The sequence below is a fragment of the Oncorhynchus kisutch genome, linkage group LG20, assembly GCF_002021735.2.
Source record: "Oncorhynchus kisutch isolate 150728-3 linkage group LG20, Okis_V2, whole genome shotgun sequence".
NCBI classification, from domain to species: Eukaryota; Metazoa; Chordata; class Actinopteri; order Salmoniformes; family Salmonidae; genus Oncorhynchus; species Oncorhynchus kisutch.
The window spans coordinates 17140918-17159584 of NC_034193.2; the positions used below are offsets into that span (position 1 = coordinate 17140918).

Below are 18667 nucleotides of genomic sequence, written 5' to 3' on the forward strand. Positions count from 1 at the left end.
AGCAATGGGGAGCGGGGGATGTAGAACGAGAGGACAGGAGCAAAGGGGAGAGGGGGATGTAGAAAGAGAGGGCGGGAGCAAAGGATGTAGAAAGAGAGGGCGGGAGCAAAGGGGAGCGGGCGGGGGATGTAGAAAGAGAGGGCGGGTGCAATGGGGAGCGGGGGATGTAGAACGAGGACAGGAGCAAAGGGGAGAGGGGGATGTAGAAAGAGAGGGCGGGTGCAATGGGGAGCGGGGGATGTAGAACGAGGACAGGAGCAAAGGGGAGAGGGGGATGTAGAAAGAGAGGGCGGGAGCAAAGGATGTAGAACGAGGGGTCGGGAGCAAAGGAGAGTAAAAGCAGCAAGACGTGAGAGAGAGGTAGAACACAGGATGTGGAATCTGCAAAATGACTGGAAGAACAATGCATTCCTCCTCATTTTTTTGTTTGAGTAATATAATCCAGCCAAAGACCTAGGATCAGGTTATCTCCATAAAACAGAGGAAATACACACACCCCTAGTCTGACACACACACACGGTGTTCTGCACTGCAGTACAGCTGCTCTCAGCCTCCCTCGGTCTGTCCCAGACTTACAGCTTGCCCTCACACATCCTTTGAGATCTCTCCTCCACTGTTCACTCCCCCTCTTCTTTCTTCCTTTCCGTCTGTTCCTCTCATCGTGCTCTTCACTTCAGCCATCTGCATTCCCCATCCTCTGTCCCTCTCTCATTTTCTCTTTTCTTGGGCTCCTGAGTGGTGCAGCGGTCTAAGCCACTGCATCCCAGTGCTTGAGGCGTCACTACAGACTCCCTGGTTCGAATCCAGGCTGTATCACAACCAGCCGTGATTGGGAGTCCATTAGGTCGGCGGCACAATTGGCCCAGCATCGTTCGGGTTTGGCTGGTGTAGGCCGTCATTGTGAATAAGAATGTGTTCTTAACTAACTTGCCTAGTTAAAAGGTTAAATAAAAATGTAAAATACATATTCACACTCCAAGAGAGAAATGCTGGTTAAAATGGCATGAGGAAGTCTTTAAATCCTCTACATTTTTTATGGTTGGATTTTGGTTACTTTGAAGCAAGTTAAGAAGACATCTCACTATTTGAAGTAAAATGTTCAGGTTTCAAACTATACAGCCTCAGGTCACATGGTAAAGTGGTGGCTGATAGCTTTCGGACAGTTGACTATAGCCTACGCACTCCAATGGCAGGCACACTTTAATTACCAGTTGAGATTGAGATAAAAAATATATATTTTTAAATAAAGATCATGGCCATCAAAACAGTTAACAATTCTAAATGCAATCGTATGTTCATTCTTGCACAATGACCGGGCTTATAAAAGCACGTTTCACTTCCAGAACCAGCTTTTTGAGGGCCTGCTCTCGTGCCGTCTGAGGTGATGGGCCATTCCGCTCCTCAAAACAGGTTCTCTGTGAGTGTGTGATAAATAAGATGCATGACGAATAACGAGTACACACGTTATGGAAACTAGCTACATAAAGCTAAAATTAACCTAGCCCGATAAGCATGACCAGTCAAACATATTTTAGGCAGTTAACATCTAACACAGACCCATAGAGATGTATAGAGGGCACACTTGCCAATACAGAGGAAAGCTCTATGGGCTTTGCTATCACAGAAGTGATCAATGGCAAAGATCAGTGGTGCACCCTCTATACATTTTTATGAACAGCAAGCTGTCATGGCATTTCTCTGCTAGCTTGAAAACTGAGGAAACCGGCCAAATCACAGAAACACTCACCCGGTAGAGATAGGATTGTTAAAGTAACACACGAGTTGTTTGACAAAGCAACTGTAATATTACCCAATTTGAAAAAGTAAAGCGTACCATAATCAACATTTTTTAACTGGTCGTTCAGCACAGTACAGTTTCCGCCGATTTTCAAAGTTACACACCGTACTGAACACAAAGCCAGAGTATGGCAGTGTTGTCAACACCCTTTTCTGTTGGTGTTAATATCCTATAAAGAGGTGTATCCATCGCAGCGGTGCCCCCTGACCAGATCATCTAATAAAGAGGGCTAAAGACAGAGCAGCTTCCTCTTACAAGACTGCTGCTGGCTCGCTATACACTGATACATCACACACACACGATACAAACCCCCTCATGCTGAAGCTTTTTAGATGAACACACACCTAGATCCTGAGGGTGACTGTGAAAGTGGAACTGGACAAGAGTGAGTGGCCTAAGAATGTTGATTGGTCTTCTTCCGGGATGACATCAGACTTTGGCTGGGCCGGAGTGAGAGAAGGGCTGCTCTGTGTTGGTGATGGAGCATGATGCAGTGAGGTGGAAAGGGGGCTAGTCAGAGGAAGTGCGACAGCGCCAACTACACAAACATAACAGGCGAGCAGCAGGCCGATGGAGAGATCCTCAGTGTACTGACCAACAAAGACAGTTACTTAAGGTCCTGCTCGGACCGAGAGACAGACGGGGAAAACTGGGCTAGAACATCTTACACATAACTGACGGCTAGGGCCACCATACCCTGAATCCATTGTGACTGGTTGGGTATACGGAATGGAAGGCATACTGCTGCAGAGGGATAATGTGAAATATGGAGGGTGACTTGGAGAGAAGAGAAAGAGAGAGCGAGGGACCTAGAGAGAGAAAGAGGGGGAGGACGTGGCAGCAGAGGATGAATAGTGACAGTTCAAACGCATGCAGATGAGGCGAGCTTGCTGCTGTGAGCCAGCATGGCTGTGAAGTGCAAGGCATGATGGGATAGAAAGCAATAAGATGTGCCCGAGAGATGGGGAAGAGAGAGCGAGAAAGGGAGAGAAGAGAGGGATAAATGGAGTTGAGAGAACAGGGGAGAGACCCTTGGAAGCTAAAGGACATGCAGCATAGTTGATGGTTTGCGCTTGAACATTTGCTAACCCTCAGTTCCTTCTCTCAAGCAACTTTACTGAGAAGAGTCCATGTTCACAGCAGCATCCCTAATCCATTTTCATCCGAAATCTAAAGTAAACAAAAATGGAATACCTATTCTTTGGCTATAGCTCAGAGGTAGTATACTGAACAAAAATGAACGCAACACGTAAAGTGTTGGTTCCATGTTTCATGAGCTGAAATGAAAGATTCCATAAATGTTCCATTCACACAAAAACCTCTCCCAAATGTTGTGCACAAATTTATTTACATCCCTGTCAGTGAGCATTTCTCCCCTGCCAAGATAATCCAACATCCTGCCAATATTGGTCTTTGGAGATTGCATGGCTGTGTGCTCGATTTTATACACCTGTCAGAAACAGGTGTGGCTGAAATAGCCGAATCCACTCATTTGTAGGAGTTTCCACATACCTTTGTATATACAGTGCACTTGGAAAGTAATGACTCCTTCACTTTTTGATACAGCCTTATTCTAAAATGGATTATTGTCCCACCCAATCAATCTACACACAATACCCCATAATGAGAAAGCAAAAACAGGTTTGAGAAAAAAAAAAAAAAAGACAGAAACTGAAATATCACATTAACATAAGTATTCAGATACGTTACTCAGTACTCAATATTTTTTGGTACATTGGGGCAAAAAAAAGTATTTAGTCAGCCACCAACTGTGCAAGTTCTCCCACTTAAAAAGACAAGGCCTGTAATTTTCATCATAGGTACACTTCAACTATGACAGACAAAATGAGAGAAAAAAAAAATGCAGGAAATCACATTGTAGGATTTTTAATGAATTTATTTGCAAATTATGGTGGAAAATAAGTATTAAATGTTTTTATTATTTGTGTTGCATTTGCTAGACATTCTCCTACACTGTTGGAGGTAGTATGACAAGTATTTCACTGCACCTGTATGTGAGGTATTAGGCGCTAGGCTTTCCTCAACAATCAGATCGCTCAAAAGACCCATGTGCCTGACAATTTCATGCGAGCAAAATTCACAAAGTTAATGGGGCATAGAGTGGCTGGTCAAAGGCGATGATGAGGACAGCACCACGGTGCGTTCAAAACAACTGCTTCAATGGAGCAGCCTTCATAGGCTTTAGGAGGTGGGCACTGCCAGTATCATAAGAGAATGACTAGGTTGAGGCATGGAACAGGTTTGAAAAAGTTATACAGGGAGGTAATACCTGCAGTTATTTTAATACATTTCTCTGTTTCAAAGGGTTTCGCTACGGTGTGCCTTAGTGAACACGACCTGGGTGCCATGTCACCTCTGTCGGTCTGTTCTCTCTCAGGAAAGAAATGAGTCGTTTAAACAGACTGATGATACAATCAACTGCTCATTAGGAGGTCCAGCCCAGATGGTCGATCCGTTTGCTTTCTCCTCATCCCTGCATCACTCACTCCGCTAACCCTAATTGAGGTATCCATGGAGCAGGGGTGACTGCATGGTGGGGGGGTATGAAAGGAGAGCTGAAGGAGAAAGAAAGAGGTAGAGAAAGAACTTGACAGAAAGAGGGAGGTAAGAAAAAAACAATAGATAATCATCAGTCTGTCGCTGCCATTCCACAACCCCAGATTGCCACGTCAGCCCTGATTAAACACTGGTCATTGACAGCTCTGAACACAGGTCTCCCCATAACACACCACCACCCAGTGGTCAGGTGGGTTGAGATTACCATGCCACACATGGTTAAATATAGATTCCCGGCCTAACGCAAGATGGGGTGGCATGGAGTCAAACAACTAGAAAGCAGGGATGCTAACTGGTGAGGGCCCAAAAAGGTGATGGTTTAGCACAGACACACACAACAACAAAAATATATATATATAGTTGGTAAACTACAAGAAAATGTTCCTATTATCAGAGTGAGTTTGTCACTATCCCAACATTTGACTAACAATGTGATATCAGGCCAAATATCACAGGGGTTGCCCTGCCCCAGATGCCTGTTTTCCATACATTCTGCATGTGTCTTTCCCTGGTATTCACACATGTCCTTAATACAACACAATGAATTTAACTTCACATTTTCTCTGTATAACAGAAAAGGCTATTGCTGAAAATAGCTTATTTACTCATATCCGAAGGCTACCTGTGATTGGGCAGGAGGAATGTAGTAAGGAATATAAATGCATAAATCAGCTACATTTTCATTGGGGCAGGGGAAAACAATATGAAACCATCTTTAGCCTACTCTTCAGACAACTTTACACAGCCTACAATCTCTCGCTCGCTTTCTCCCTCACACACACAGCAGTCATTCTAGTTCGCACAGACACCAAAAGTTAGGCACCAAACAATTTAACACCAGAACTATTTTATTTATTTATTTTATTTATTTCACTAGAGATTGATTTGACTCAGATTTATCTTTGAAATACATTAGGCATATGTATCCTACCTTTGAAGCATCGGAGTAGGTTATCTATCCCTTTTTCTGTGCCATCCAAATGTGTGCATAGCCAAGGTCCCATGTGGTTAGCCTGCTAGCCAAGTAACATGACTTAACAGGATTGTTTGTTATCAAACCAACAATTTGCAGCCTAGATGGCGTAGCAGTAGGTCGTCCTGTCCTGTCGTGTCCCTGTATATATCGTTTATTTTTCGTTTTTTACATAATTTCTCCACATATCTCTTTGAACACATTCTGCTAAACCCTAAGCTTCCAAATACTCTCCTGCAACCCGACTCACCCAATGTAGCTATTTTTCCTAAAGTATTTATATTTACCTCGGGACCCCTCAACTGAAGCTAGCCAGCTAACCAGCGGGTATGCTAGCGGTCTCCAGCTAACCGGTCATCAGCTAACCTGTAGTTCGGAAAGCTCTCGCCTGTTCGTACAACGCGACTTTAACCAGAGCACAACGGACCTATTTATTTTTCATCCCCTGATTCCCACCGCAAACGGAACATCTTTCAGCTGGATTTTTCAGCAACTAGCTATCTAGCTAAACCGCAACCTCGGATTACTCCTGGCTAGCGTTTCCACCCACTTAGCTTGGAAGCTAGCCCGGCCGTAGCACCTGCGCTACCACCGTAGCATACTCCTGAGCTACAATACCCGGGCCCACGACCGGTCTACCGATGTCATCGCATGAAGAGGAATAAACAGACTCACCCCATCGCGACGTCCCCCAAAGGCTAACTCTCTAGCCCTCGCTATCTCCCTGCTTGCTAATTCGGCCTGCTAACTGCTAGCTTGTCCAGCTCCGGCCCGCTAACTGCTACCTTGTCTAGCCCGGGCCTACAAACTGTTAGCTTGTTAGCACAGGCCTGCTAACCGCCTGAATCGCCGCGTCTCAAACGCTCACCGGACCCATATTTACTTTCTCTCTCTTTTGACTTTTAATTTGTTTATACCTTCCGGAAACCTGCCTCACCCAATGTGATACGGAATCGCTATTATTTATTTATTTATTTTTAGAACACACTCAAGAACCTCCAGAAGCTAACCAGCTAACTAGCTACAAGCTATTTAGTCATTGTTCGTTTTTTTTTTTACCTGGATAACACTCGCCAGGCCAGCTTCCCTGCCCCATCCACCGCTGCCCCCTGGACACTGATCTCTTGGCTACATAGCTGATGCACGCTGGACTGTCCATTAATCACGGTACTCCATTCTGCTTGTTTGTTCTATCTGTTGGCCCCGTTGCCTAGTCTACGCCATTTTACCTGCTGTTGTTGTGCTAGCTGATTAGCTGTTGTCTCACCTACTGTTTTAGCTAGCTTTCCCAATTCAACACCTGTGATTACTGTATGCCTCGCTGTATGTCTCTCTCAAATGTCAATATGCCTTGTATACTGTTGTTCAGGTTAGTTATCATTGTTTTAGTTCACAATGGAGCCCCTAGTTCCACTCTTCACGCCCCTGATAACTCCTTTGTCCCACCTCCCACACATGCGGTGACCTCACCCATTACTACCAGCATGTCCAGAGATACAACCTCCCTCATCATCACCCAGTGCCTGGGCTTACCTCCGCTGTACCCGCACCCCACCATACCCCCGTCTGCGCATTATGCCCTGAATATATTCTACCATGCCCAGAAACCTGCTCCTCTTATTCTCTGTCCCCAACGCTCTAGGCGACCAGTTTTGATAGCCTTTAGCCGCACCCTCATACTACTCCTTCTCTGTTCCGCGGGTGATGTGGAGGTAAACCCAGGCCCTGCATGTCCCCAGGCACCCTCATTTGTTGACTTCTGTGATCGAAAAAGCCTTGGTTTCATGCATGTCAACATCAGAAGCCTCCTCCCTAAGTTTGTTTTACTCACTGCTTTAGCACACTCTGCTAACCCTGATGTCCTTGCTGTGTCTGAATCCTGGCTCAGGAAGGCCACCAAAAATTCAGAGATTTCCATACCCAACTATAACATCTTCCGTCAAGATAGAACTGCCAAAGGGGGCGGAGTTGCAGTTTACTGCAGAGATAGCCTGCAAAGTAATGTCATACTTTCCAGGTCCATACCCAAACAGTTCGAACTACTAATTTTGAAAATTACTCTCTCCAGAAATAAGTCTCTCACGGTTGCCGCCTGCTACCGACCCCCCTCAGCTCCCAGCTGTGCCCTGGACACCATTTGTGAATTGATCGCCCCCCATCTAGCTTCAGAGTTTGTTCTGTTAGGTGACCTAAACTGGGATATGCTTAACACCTCGCCAGTCCTACAATCTAAGCTAGATGCCCTCAATCTCACACAAATCATCAAGGAACCCACCAGGTACAACCCTAACTCTGTAAACAAGGGCACCCTCATAGACGTCATCCTGACCAACTGGCCCTCCAAATACACCTCCGCTGTCTTCAACCAGGATCTCAGCGATCACTGCCTCATTGCCTGTATCCGCTACGGAGCCGCAGTCAAACGACCACCCCTCATCACTGTCAAACGCTCCCTAAAACACTTCTGTGAGCAGGCCTTTCTAATCGACCTGGCCCGGGTATCCTGGAAGGACATAGACCTCATCCCGTCAGTTGAGGATGCCTGGTCATTCTTTAAAAGTAACTTCCTCACCATTTTAGATAAGCATGCTCCGTTCAAAAAATGCAGAACTAAGAACAGATACAGCCCTTGGTTCACCCCAGACCTGACTGCCCTCGACCAGCACAAAAACATCCTGTGGCGGACTGCATCGAATAGTCCCCGTGATATGAAACTGTTCAGGGAAGTCCGGAACCAATACACGCAATCAGTCAGGAAAGCTAAGGCCAGCTTCTTCAAGCAGAAGTTTGCATCCTGTAGCTCCAACTCCAAAAAGTTCTGGGACACCGTGAAGTCCATGGAGAACAAGAGCACCTCCTCCCAGCTGCCCACTGCACTGAGGCTAGGTAACACGGTCACCACTGATAAATCCATGATTATCGAAAACTTCAATAAGCATTTCTCAACGGCTGGCCATGCCTTCCGCCTGGCTACTTCAACCTCGGCCAACAGCTCCGCCCCCCCCCCCCGCAGCTCCGCCCCCCCCCCCCCCCCCCGCAGCTCCTCGCCCAAGCCTCTCCAGGTTCTCCTTTAACCAAATCCAGATAGCAGATGTTCTGAAAGAGCTGCAAAACCTGGACCCGTACAAATCAGCTGGGCTTGACAATCTGGACCCTCTATTTCTGAAACTATCTGCCACCATTGTCGCAACCCCTATTACCAACCTGTTCAACCTCTCTTTCATATCGTCTGAGATCCCCAAGGATTGGAAAGCTGCCGCAGTCATCCCCCTCTTCAAAGGGGGAGACACCCTGGACCCAAACTGTTACAGACCTATATCCATCCTGCCCTGCCTATCTAAGGTCTTCGAAAGCCAAGTCAACAAACAGGTCACTGACCATCTCGAATCCCACCGCACCTTCTCCGCTGTGCAATCTGGTTTCCGAGCCGGTCATGGGTGCACCTCAGCCACACTCAAGGTACTCAACGATATCATAACCGCCATCGATAAAAGACAGTACTGTGCAGCCGTCTTCATCGACCTTGCCAAGGCTTTCGACTCTGTCAATCACCATATTCTTATCGGCAGACTCAGGAGCCTCGGTTTTTCGGATGACTGCCTTGCCTGGTTCACCAATTACTTTGCAGACAGAGTTCAGTGCGTCAAATCGGAGGGCATGCTGTCTGGTCCTCTGGCAGTCTCTATGGGGGTGCCACAGGGTTCAATTCTCGGGCCGACTCTTTTCTCTGTGTATATCAATGATGTTGCTCTTGCTGCGGGCGATTCCCTGATCCACCTCTACGCAGACGACACCATTCTATATACCTTCGGCCCGTCTTTGGACACTGTGCTATCTAACCTCCAAACAAGCTTCAATGCCATACAACACTCCTTCCGTGGCCTCCAACTGCTCTTAAACGCTAGTAAAACCAAATGCATGCTTTTCAACCGGTCGCTGCCTGCACCCGCATGCCCGACTAGCATCACCACCCTGGATGGTTCCGACCTAGAATATGTGGACGTCTATAAGTACCTAGGTGTCTGGCTAGACTGCAAACTCTCCTTCCAGACTCATATCAAACATCTCCAATCGAAAATCAAATCAAGAGTCGGCTTTCTATTCCGCAACAAAGCCTCCTTCACTCACGCCGCCAAGCTTACCCTAGTAAAACTGACTATCCTACCGATCCTCGACTTCGGCGATGTCATCTACAAATGGCTTCCAACACTCTACTCAGCAAACTGGATGCAGTCTATCACAGTGCCATCCGTTTCGTCACTAAAGCACCTTATACCACCCACCACTGCGACTTGTATGCTCTAGTCGGCTGGCCCTCGCTACATATTCGTCGCCAGACCCACTGGCTCCAGGTCATCTACAAGTCCATGCTAGGTAAAGCTCCGCCTTATCTCAGCTCACTGGTCACGATGGCAACACCCATCCGTAGCACACGCTCCAGCAGGTGTATCTCACTGATCATCCCTAAAGCAAACACCTCATTTGGCCGCCTTTTCGTTCCAGTACTCTGCTGTCTGTGACTGGAACGAATTGCAAAAATCGCTGAAGTTGGAGACTTTTATCTCCCTCACCAACTTCAAACATCAGCTATCTGAGCAGCTAACCGATCGCTGCAGCTGTACATAGTCTATTGGTAAATAGCCCACCCTTTTTCACCTACCTCATCCCCATACTGTTTTTATTTATTTACTTTTCTGCTCTTTTGCACACCAATATCTCTACCTGTACATGACCATCTGATCATTCATCACTCCAGTGTTAATCTGCAAAATTGTAATTATTTGCCTACCTCCTCATGCCTTTTGCACACATTGTATATAGACTCCCCCTTTGGTTTCTACTGTGTTATTGACTTGTTAATTGTTTACTCCATGTGTAACTCTTTGTTGTCTGCTCACACTGCTATGCTTTATCTTGGCCAGGTCGCAGTTGCAAATGAGAACTTGTTCTCAACTAGCCTACCTGGTTAAATAAAGGTGAAATAAAAAAATAAAAAAATGTACATAAAAAAATAAAAAAGACAAAATAAAAGAAACTGCCCCCGACATGGTTTATAAAATTGCAGAAAATGTACGCCAATTCGCGGTACAAGGGAGAGACGGTAAGGATGACTCACTGTGCCCTCTTTTTCATCTATGGCAGTGGCACTCAGAGGCAGCGTGACAGCAAAGTCAGACTGGCCTGCTTGTTCTTACAGGAGATACGCATCCACTGGGCTCACGCTGCAAGCCGCTCCAACCCCATCCCTGTCTGCACACTCTAGCTCGCCATCACGGCTAAGTAACATATTAAAACTGATGGAGAAAAGCAGCCGAGTAGGCTACATGGCTGGTTGGGGGGGGGGGGGGGGGGTGCAGTAGACTGCTCACAGCTGTCACACATGGTACTGGTTGAAGCACTTATTCGGATATGACAACACTCTCTGAACTCAGACATTCTATTTGTAGGATGCATGCATTCTGTGCTCAGTCATTAACTTCGATACGAGAAACAGACACCATTGTTTAGTGATCCGACAGGGAGAAGATCTGTTTGTGCCTAGAACAGTCAAGACTATTTTATTTTCATCCTGGGACAAGCCACCAAGCACATTCCACCAAATAGTATCACAGTATTTAATTTTTTGAATACATCTCTGGCAAAAAGATGGAGTTGACGTCCGTTCCCATGCCTATCCCCAACTCAAACAACCAGTGATGAGGACTCAAAGGACAAAATTGTTCATGATGTTTTTAGATAGTGAGATGGTTACCATTTACCTTACAAAACACTGTCTACACTGGCTACAGTGTGTGTGTTGCGGTGAGCAAGCTGAAGGCCCTGAGATGAAACAGTTACAATGTTGAAACTAGAGGTCGACAATTAGGGCCGATTTCACGTTTTCATAACAATCGGAAATTGGTATTTTTGGTCCCCGATTTTTTTATTTAATCTTTATTTAACTAGGCAAGTCAGTTAAGAAGACATTATTATTTTCAATGACGGCCTAGGAACAGTGGGTTAACTGCCTTGTTCAGGGGCAGAATGACAGATTTTCACCTTGTCAGCCCGGGGGATCCAATCTTGCAACCTTACAGTTAACATGTCCAATGCAATAACGACCTGCCTCTCTCTTGTTGCACTCCACAAGGAGACTGCCTGTTACGCGAATGCAGTAAGCCAAGGTAAGTTGCTAGCTAGCATTAAACTTATCTTATAAAAAACAATCAATCATAATCACTAGTTAACTACACATGGTTGATGATATTACTAGATATTATCTAGCGTGTCCTGCGTTGCATATAAACTGACTGAGCATACAAGCATACAAGTATCTAAGTATCTGACTGAGTGGTGGTAGGCAGAAGCAGGCACGTAAACATTCATTCAAACAGCACTTTTGTGCGTTTTCCAGCAGCTCTTCGTTGTGTGTCAAGCATTGTGCTGTTTATGATTTCAAGCCTATCAACTCCCGAGATGAGGCTTGTATAACCGAAGTCAAATGGCTAGCTAGTTAGCGCGCGCCAATTGTCGTTGTGCTGCTGGTTCGAGCCCAGGGAGGAGAAAGGAGAGGGACGGAAGCTATACTGATACACTGGCAATACTAAAGTGCCTGTAAGAACATCCAATAGTCAAAGGTTAATGAAATACAAATGGTAGAGAGAAATAGTCCTTTAATTCCATTTATAACGGTTTTTCTTTTTACCATTATTTAACCAGGTAGGATAGTTGAGAACAAGTTCTCATTTGCAACTGCGACCTGGCCAAGATAAAGCATAGCAGTTCGACACATACAACAACAGTTACACATGGAATGAACAAAACATAGTCAATAATACAGTAGAAGGAAAAAAAAGAATAAGAAAAAAAACTTACCTGGGAATATTGAAGACTCGTGTTGAAAGGAACCACCAGCTTTCTAATGTTCTGAGCAAGGAACTGAAACCTTTCTTACATAGCACATATTGCACTTTTACTTTCTTCTCCAACACTTTGTTTTTGCATTATTTAAACCAAATTGAACATGTTTCATTATTTACTTGAGGCTAAATAGATTTTATTGATGTATTATTTTAACTTAATATAAGTGTTCATTCAGTATTGTTGTAATAGTCATTATTACAAATACATATATATATATTTTTTTATTATTAGCGGCCGATGCATCTTTTTTTTTGGTCCTCCAATAATCGGTATCGGTGTTGAAAAATCATAATCGGTCCATCTCTTGTTGAAACCATTTGGAAGGAAGCTACACTGTACACATGACACCAATAAACCCTTGAACCCACAGAGACAGAGGCCTGGTGGGGAAACAGACAAGGATTCTAGCTTCATTACCGCAAATATTTTCCATTGTGCTCCTAAATGTGTGTGCTCGCCTACATTTTTCAACTTTAGGCGTACACGTGCTCCTTATAAAAAAAAGTTCAGCATAGAGCCATGCACCCCTGCTGCATCTACATCGCTGCACTGAACAGACAATACTGTTACATGAGGACTAAGGTATGCAAACTCCTGGGGTTAGTCCAACCACACACATGATATCTGGATTGGGTCTCAAGAATAGACATTGCTGGCTTCCTGCTTGTGTGAATCCTTCACTGCAGCCTCTCAGTATCACTTGATGAACTCGGGCAAAACGCTTAGTGGGTTTAAGACGCCCTAACCTTTGAAAATATGTGTGAACGGAGGAGATGGTAGGCGATGCACTGCCTACCAACACAATGACACCAACAAGTGGAGGCTCTAGTCTCGCTAGAACGACAGCAGCTATATGACGCATTGCGTGGACACAGACTGTACTGCACGAGAATTCTAATGCAGACTAGCCGAATATGCTTTGAGAGATGATCTCCCAAAACGGTCTGAAAATAAATTGGTGAAAAAAATATTTGGTGATTCTCTCCTACTGTGTGTTAATACGCACAGCCTGTAGCCAATGGATGCATCGGTTAAATTATCATGATATGGACACACATGTAATATATATATTTTTTTACAATAGCTAACTACGTTAGTTATATAATATCCCCAGATCCGACTGTACTTGGCTCATAAGGAACATAAGATAATCGTATTTTGTCTGTCTGAACCGTTGCGCGGGGGCGGCCGGTGACGAGCGCAGATGGCACACGGAAAAGTAGAGCTAGCAAAGGAATTGTACACTTGGATGAAATAACCCAAGAGATACATTGCTTGTCCGCCTGGAAAGTATCTAGCTGGGGATGCAAGCACCGTAAACAGAGTAGGGACTGCTTACAGGCACACATGATTGTGTGATGCATGAGACGTGGGAGGTTAGGTAGTATGGTCTCACATACATCAGTGTCAATATCCTGTCCAAAACTGCACCTGCCCAATCCGAGAGAAACAGACATGCCTGAAAATGTGTACTGTGGTTAGTTAACGTTACCTAGCCAACGTTTGACACGTGTTATAGTGGTAACCCGTAGCAAATATCCGTAGTTAGACCTAACGTTCACGATAGCTAATTGACTAACCAGGGTCTGTCACACACTTGTATGAGCTGCCTCTTCCTGTGTGACTTGGTACTTAGACATAGTGATGTGCGACAGCTAGCCTGTGAGACGTCGAGGGCAGTTCGCTTGAGGAGCGGGTCTGCTGCAGCATGTTCTGAGCTAGTCAGCTAACGTTAGCGTTTAAACATTTTACCTTGCGTTTCCTGGTTTCGGCAGATCCACTCCACACAAAGCATTGGTAAATAACCCGTAGATTCTGTTTCCAGTTATCCACTTTGAAACCGTTCACATGGGGGCACCCGGCTGGACTCATGACAGAAACAACATTCGTTTTGCGTATTTTTAGCGATGAAACGTGCACCGTCCTTGTCCTACTACATATAACACAAGTCTGTAGTTACTGTAGTTAGCTAGCTACGTTAGATAGCTGGCTGGTTAGCTACCGATTGTTCCGATTCGGCTAGCTTGAGAGTTAGCTAGCCACGGCAAAACCAGAGTAGAACGCAGTCAACTTCAATGCAATCCTTGCGTAATCCTATTTCCGAATGTTAACATTTCTTCTGCAATTAAATCCAACATTTTGTCTTATTTCTCGTTGTCTCCACTTCGGTAAATTGTTAGTCCGTTGTTTTAATGGTCGGCAATGGAATTTCAACAGAACACCGCGAGCTTTGCGGCAAGCCCCACCTCATTCATACCTCTACTGACCAATGGAAAGGAGGTACCTGGTTTTGATTGAGAGGATTATATTACAATGGCACGGGATGCACGGGGCGGAACCGTACGACCTGCTCAAATCGAACAGTAATTTGCGCCGCTCTGTCAATGTTGTCTCGTAATATTTTCCATGAAATAAGTCGAATTTTCAAACTCGTTTTAATTGGTAAGGCAGATAATGCGTTCCTATGAAAAGCAACCACTTAGGCAGGTGAAAACACCGAATCATACTCTGCTCCGCGTGCTTAACCGAAGAGCAGAGTTTGAGCCTACTTCCTCACCGGTCAAAACGGGGCACCTGTCTCGTGACCGTGAGAAAGCCAAGTTCCAAAATGAATGCAAATCACTTTTCACCCGGTAAATGGGTGCAGTTTAATCGACTCTCCTCCTTGGTGTGTCCCTATGATGTCTTGCCCCTATGCGGAAACTGATTGGCTCAATTCTTTATTACAAACCACATCCGCCCGTCATGCGATTCCCACTGGCTACATAAAAGCACTGGTGGCAAATACATTAAATACATCACACTGACTGTACCAAATATATTTTTACTATCCCTTTTATTTGTGACTAAAATATACAGTTCCATCTTCCATATTTAAACACATGTTTGGTGTAAAGGCATGACATTGGGTTGTCAACATACTGTGCATTAGGAAAGTATTCAGACCCCTCGACTTGTTCCACATTTATTTCTAAAATCAATGACATAGTTTCTCACCAATCTACACACAATACCCCATAATGACAAAGCAAAAACATTTATATAACTATTCATATCTTTTACTCAGTACTTTGCTTTAGCAGCAATTACAGCCTAAAGTCTTTCAGGTATGACGCTACAAGCTTGGCACATCTGTATTTGGGGAGTTTCTCCCATTCTTCTCTGCAGATTGTCTCTAGTTCTGTCAGGTTGGACGGGGAGTGTCACTGTACAGCTTTCTTCAGGTCTCTCCAGGGATGTTCAATCAGGTTCAAGTACGGGCTCTGGCTGGGACACAAGGACATTCAGAGACTTGTCCCAAAGCCACTCCTGGAGTTGTCTAGGCTGTTTTCTTAGGGCTGCTGTCCTGTTGGAAGGTGAGCCTTTGCCCCAGTCGGAGGTCCTGAGTGCTCTGGAGTAGGTTTTCATTAAGGAGCTCAACTTTGCGCCGTTCATCTTTCCCTCGATCCTGACTGCTCTCCCAGTCACTGAAAAAAAATCACCACAAATAATGTTGCTACCACCATGCTTCACCGTAGGGATGGTGCCAGGTTTCCTCCAGATGTGACGCTTGGCATTCAAGCCAAAGAGTTAAATCTTGGTTTCATCAGACCAGAGAATCTTGTTTCTCATGGTCAGAGAGCCTTTAGGCAAACTCTAAAAGGGCTGTCATGTGCCTTTTACTGAGGAGTGGGCTTCTGTCTGGCCTGATTGGTGGTGCTGCAGATATGGTTGCCCTTCTGGAGGGTTCTTCCAATGCCACAGAGGAACTCTGGAGCTCTGTCAGAGTTACCATCGAGTTCTTGGTCAACTCCCTGACCAAGGCTCCCCATCTCCCCAATTGCTCAGTTTGGCAGAGCGGCCAGCTCTAGGAAGAGTCTTGTTGGTTCCAAACTTCTTCCATTTAAGAATGATGGAGGCCACTGTGTTCTTGGGGACCTTCAATGCTGCAGAAATCTTTTGGTACCCTTCCCCAGATCTGTGCCTCAACACAATCCTGGCTCGGAGCTCTACGGACAATCCTTCGACCTAATGGCTTGGTTTTTGCTCTGACATTCACTGTCAAATGTGGGACTTTATATAGACAGCCTTTCCAAATCATGTCCAATCAATTGAATTTAGCACAGGTGGACTCCAATCAAGTTGTAGAAACATCAAGGATAATCAATGGAAACAGGATGCACCTGAGCTCAATTTCGTGTCTCATAGCAAAGGGTCTGCATACTTAAGTAAATAAGGTATGTTTTTTAATATGAATTAGCAAACATTTCTAAAAACCTGTTTTCGCTTTGTCATTATGGGATATTGTGTAGATTTGAGGACATTTTTTTATTCCATTTTAAAATAAGGCTGTAACATAACTACAATGTGGAAAAAGGAAGGGGTCTGAATACATTCCGAAGGCACTGTAGTTAGTACAAGTGTCCAGACAGGCCACATTGGCCAAATGTTACAATCTAATCTATCATACTTCCAATGTCAAAGTTGGATTTGAGAAAAAGTTTTAGAAATATATATAAAAAACTTCAGCATATGTATATTGAATTATATTATACTTAAATAGTTTAAAAGCACCCACTATTTTTTTTGACCCATTCTAAGCCCAATGCCAAATGTGTTTCAAAAGGTAAAAATATATGAACAGTTATTGCATGTGATTTGTAGCGAATATTGACTGAAGTAACCTGTGCTGTCTGCGGTGGATGTTTTTGGTTGTATCAAAACACCAAGTCGCCAGACAGACAGGACCTATCATGGCTGTTTATGTTAAATATTATCTAGAGTACTATGCATGACATCACCATGGAGAGGAAGAGATAGGAGGAGCAAGAACTCTAAGAAGATGTATGGAGAGAATGTAAGGGGTGAGAGACACCCCTTAGGAGGGAGCACAGTTCCAAACCTGAATAAGCCTTGGAGATGAACAGATCACACAGGGGAGAAAAAGCATAGATGAGATGATTCTCCTTCACTCCATTTCAGGATTAGTTCTATACGGTGTATCAGCAATGATGGTGCTGAAGAATGGAAATATTGCTCATTCTACAGGTAATAGACTTGCTAGGCTAAGAGTCCTCATTTTCTCAATCCCCACTCTTTATTTGGCGCCTATTGGAATGTATTAGGTTCCTCGTATGACCCTTTTAAATGGGTTACATAAGGGAATTTAGGTTTAAGCACCGTCTCTTCCTTTACTGACCTTAATGGGTATTGCCGTCAGACACCAGATGTTGCCATTCCTGGATTTCGTGAAGGGTCCGATGAGGTCCACCCCTAACATTTAATGTGTTAAAGAGATTACTTTATTCTTAGCCGTATCATACAGTATACAGATTTCATATGTGTAAGAATACTTACACAACGTTCAATACTAAAAACTACTAAAGTGATTGATAATAATGACAAATGGCAACAATATACTCATAGAAAACAATGAGAATTCAAGTATACACACAGAACATCAAGTAGCATACTTGTCATTTTAGAAACACCAAAATAAGGAATAAAGCAATGTGTTAAAGTTGGTCCCCCTTTGCTGCTATAACAGCCTCCACAGGGCACCAATGTTGGTCGATTAGGCCTGGCTCGCAGTCTGTGTTCCAATTCATCCCAAAGGTGTTCTATGGGGTTGAGGTCAAGGCTCTGTGCAGGCCAGTCAAGTTCTTCCACAACAATCTCGACAAACCATTTCTGTATGGACCTCGTTTTGTACACAGGGGCATTGTCATGGTGAAACAGGAAAGGGCCTTTACTAAACTGTTGCCACAAAGTTGGAAGCACAGAATTGTCTAGAATGCCATTGTATGCTGTGGCATTAAGATCTCTCTTCACTGGAACTAAGGGGCCTAGCCCGAACCATGAAAAACAGCCTCAGACCATTATTCCTCCTTCACCAACCTTTACAGTTGGCACTATGCATTCAGACAGGTAGCATTCTCTTGGCATCCGCAAAACCCAGATTCGTCCATCGGACTGCCAGATGGTGACGCGTGATTCATCACTCCAGAGAACGCAATTCCACTGCTCAAGAGTCCAATTGTGGCAAGCTTTACACCACTCCAGCCAACGCTTGGCATGGTGATCTTAGGCTCGTGTGCAGCTGCTCGGCCATGGAAACCCATTTCATGAAGCTCCCGACGCAGAGTTCTTGTCCTGACCTTGCTTCCAGAGGCCATTTGGAACTCGGTAGTGAGTGTTTGGCACCGAGGACAGGTGATTTTTTACCTGCTTCAGCACTCTGATTTTTTGTGTAGGTGGATAGGACACACACATCCAGGCAATCTATATATCAAACATTATTAAGATCTGATCATTTGAACATGTATTCACATGACTTGATTAATTAAATGTAGTACAACACCAAAAACTCACATTGTATACATAGGCTTTGGCCAATACTTTTTTTTCTCTTCTTCAAATGATCCATCAGTAAGCTC

General features: G+C 44.6%; 1 protein-coding gene across 4 annotated transcripts in view; it reads right to left on the minus strand.

Annotated features, from left to right (window-relative positions):
• usp22 (ubiquitin specific peptidase 22) overlaps positions 1-14499 on the minus strand; it is a 42098-nt gene extending 27599 nt beyond the window's left edge. The window contains exon 1 of one of the 4 annotated variants that reach the window (XM_020453531.2): positions 14004-14499. In XM_020453531.2, the coding sequence (XP_020309120.2) occupies positions 14004-14123 (120 nt within the window). In that variant the 5' untranslated portion in view covers positions 14124-14499. The remainder of the gene's footprint in view (positions 1-14003) is intronic. The other 3 variants (XM_031799636.1, XM_031799635.1, XM_031799637.1) reach the window with 3 other exon arrangements.
• Between the last annotated feature and the right edge of the window lie 4168 nt (positions 14500-18667).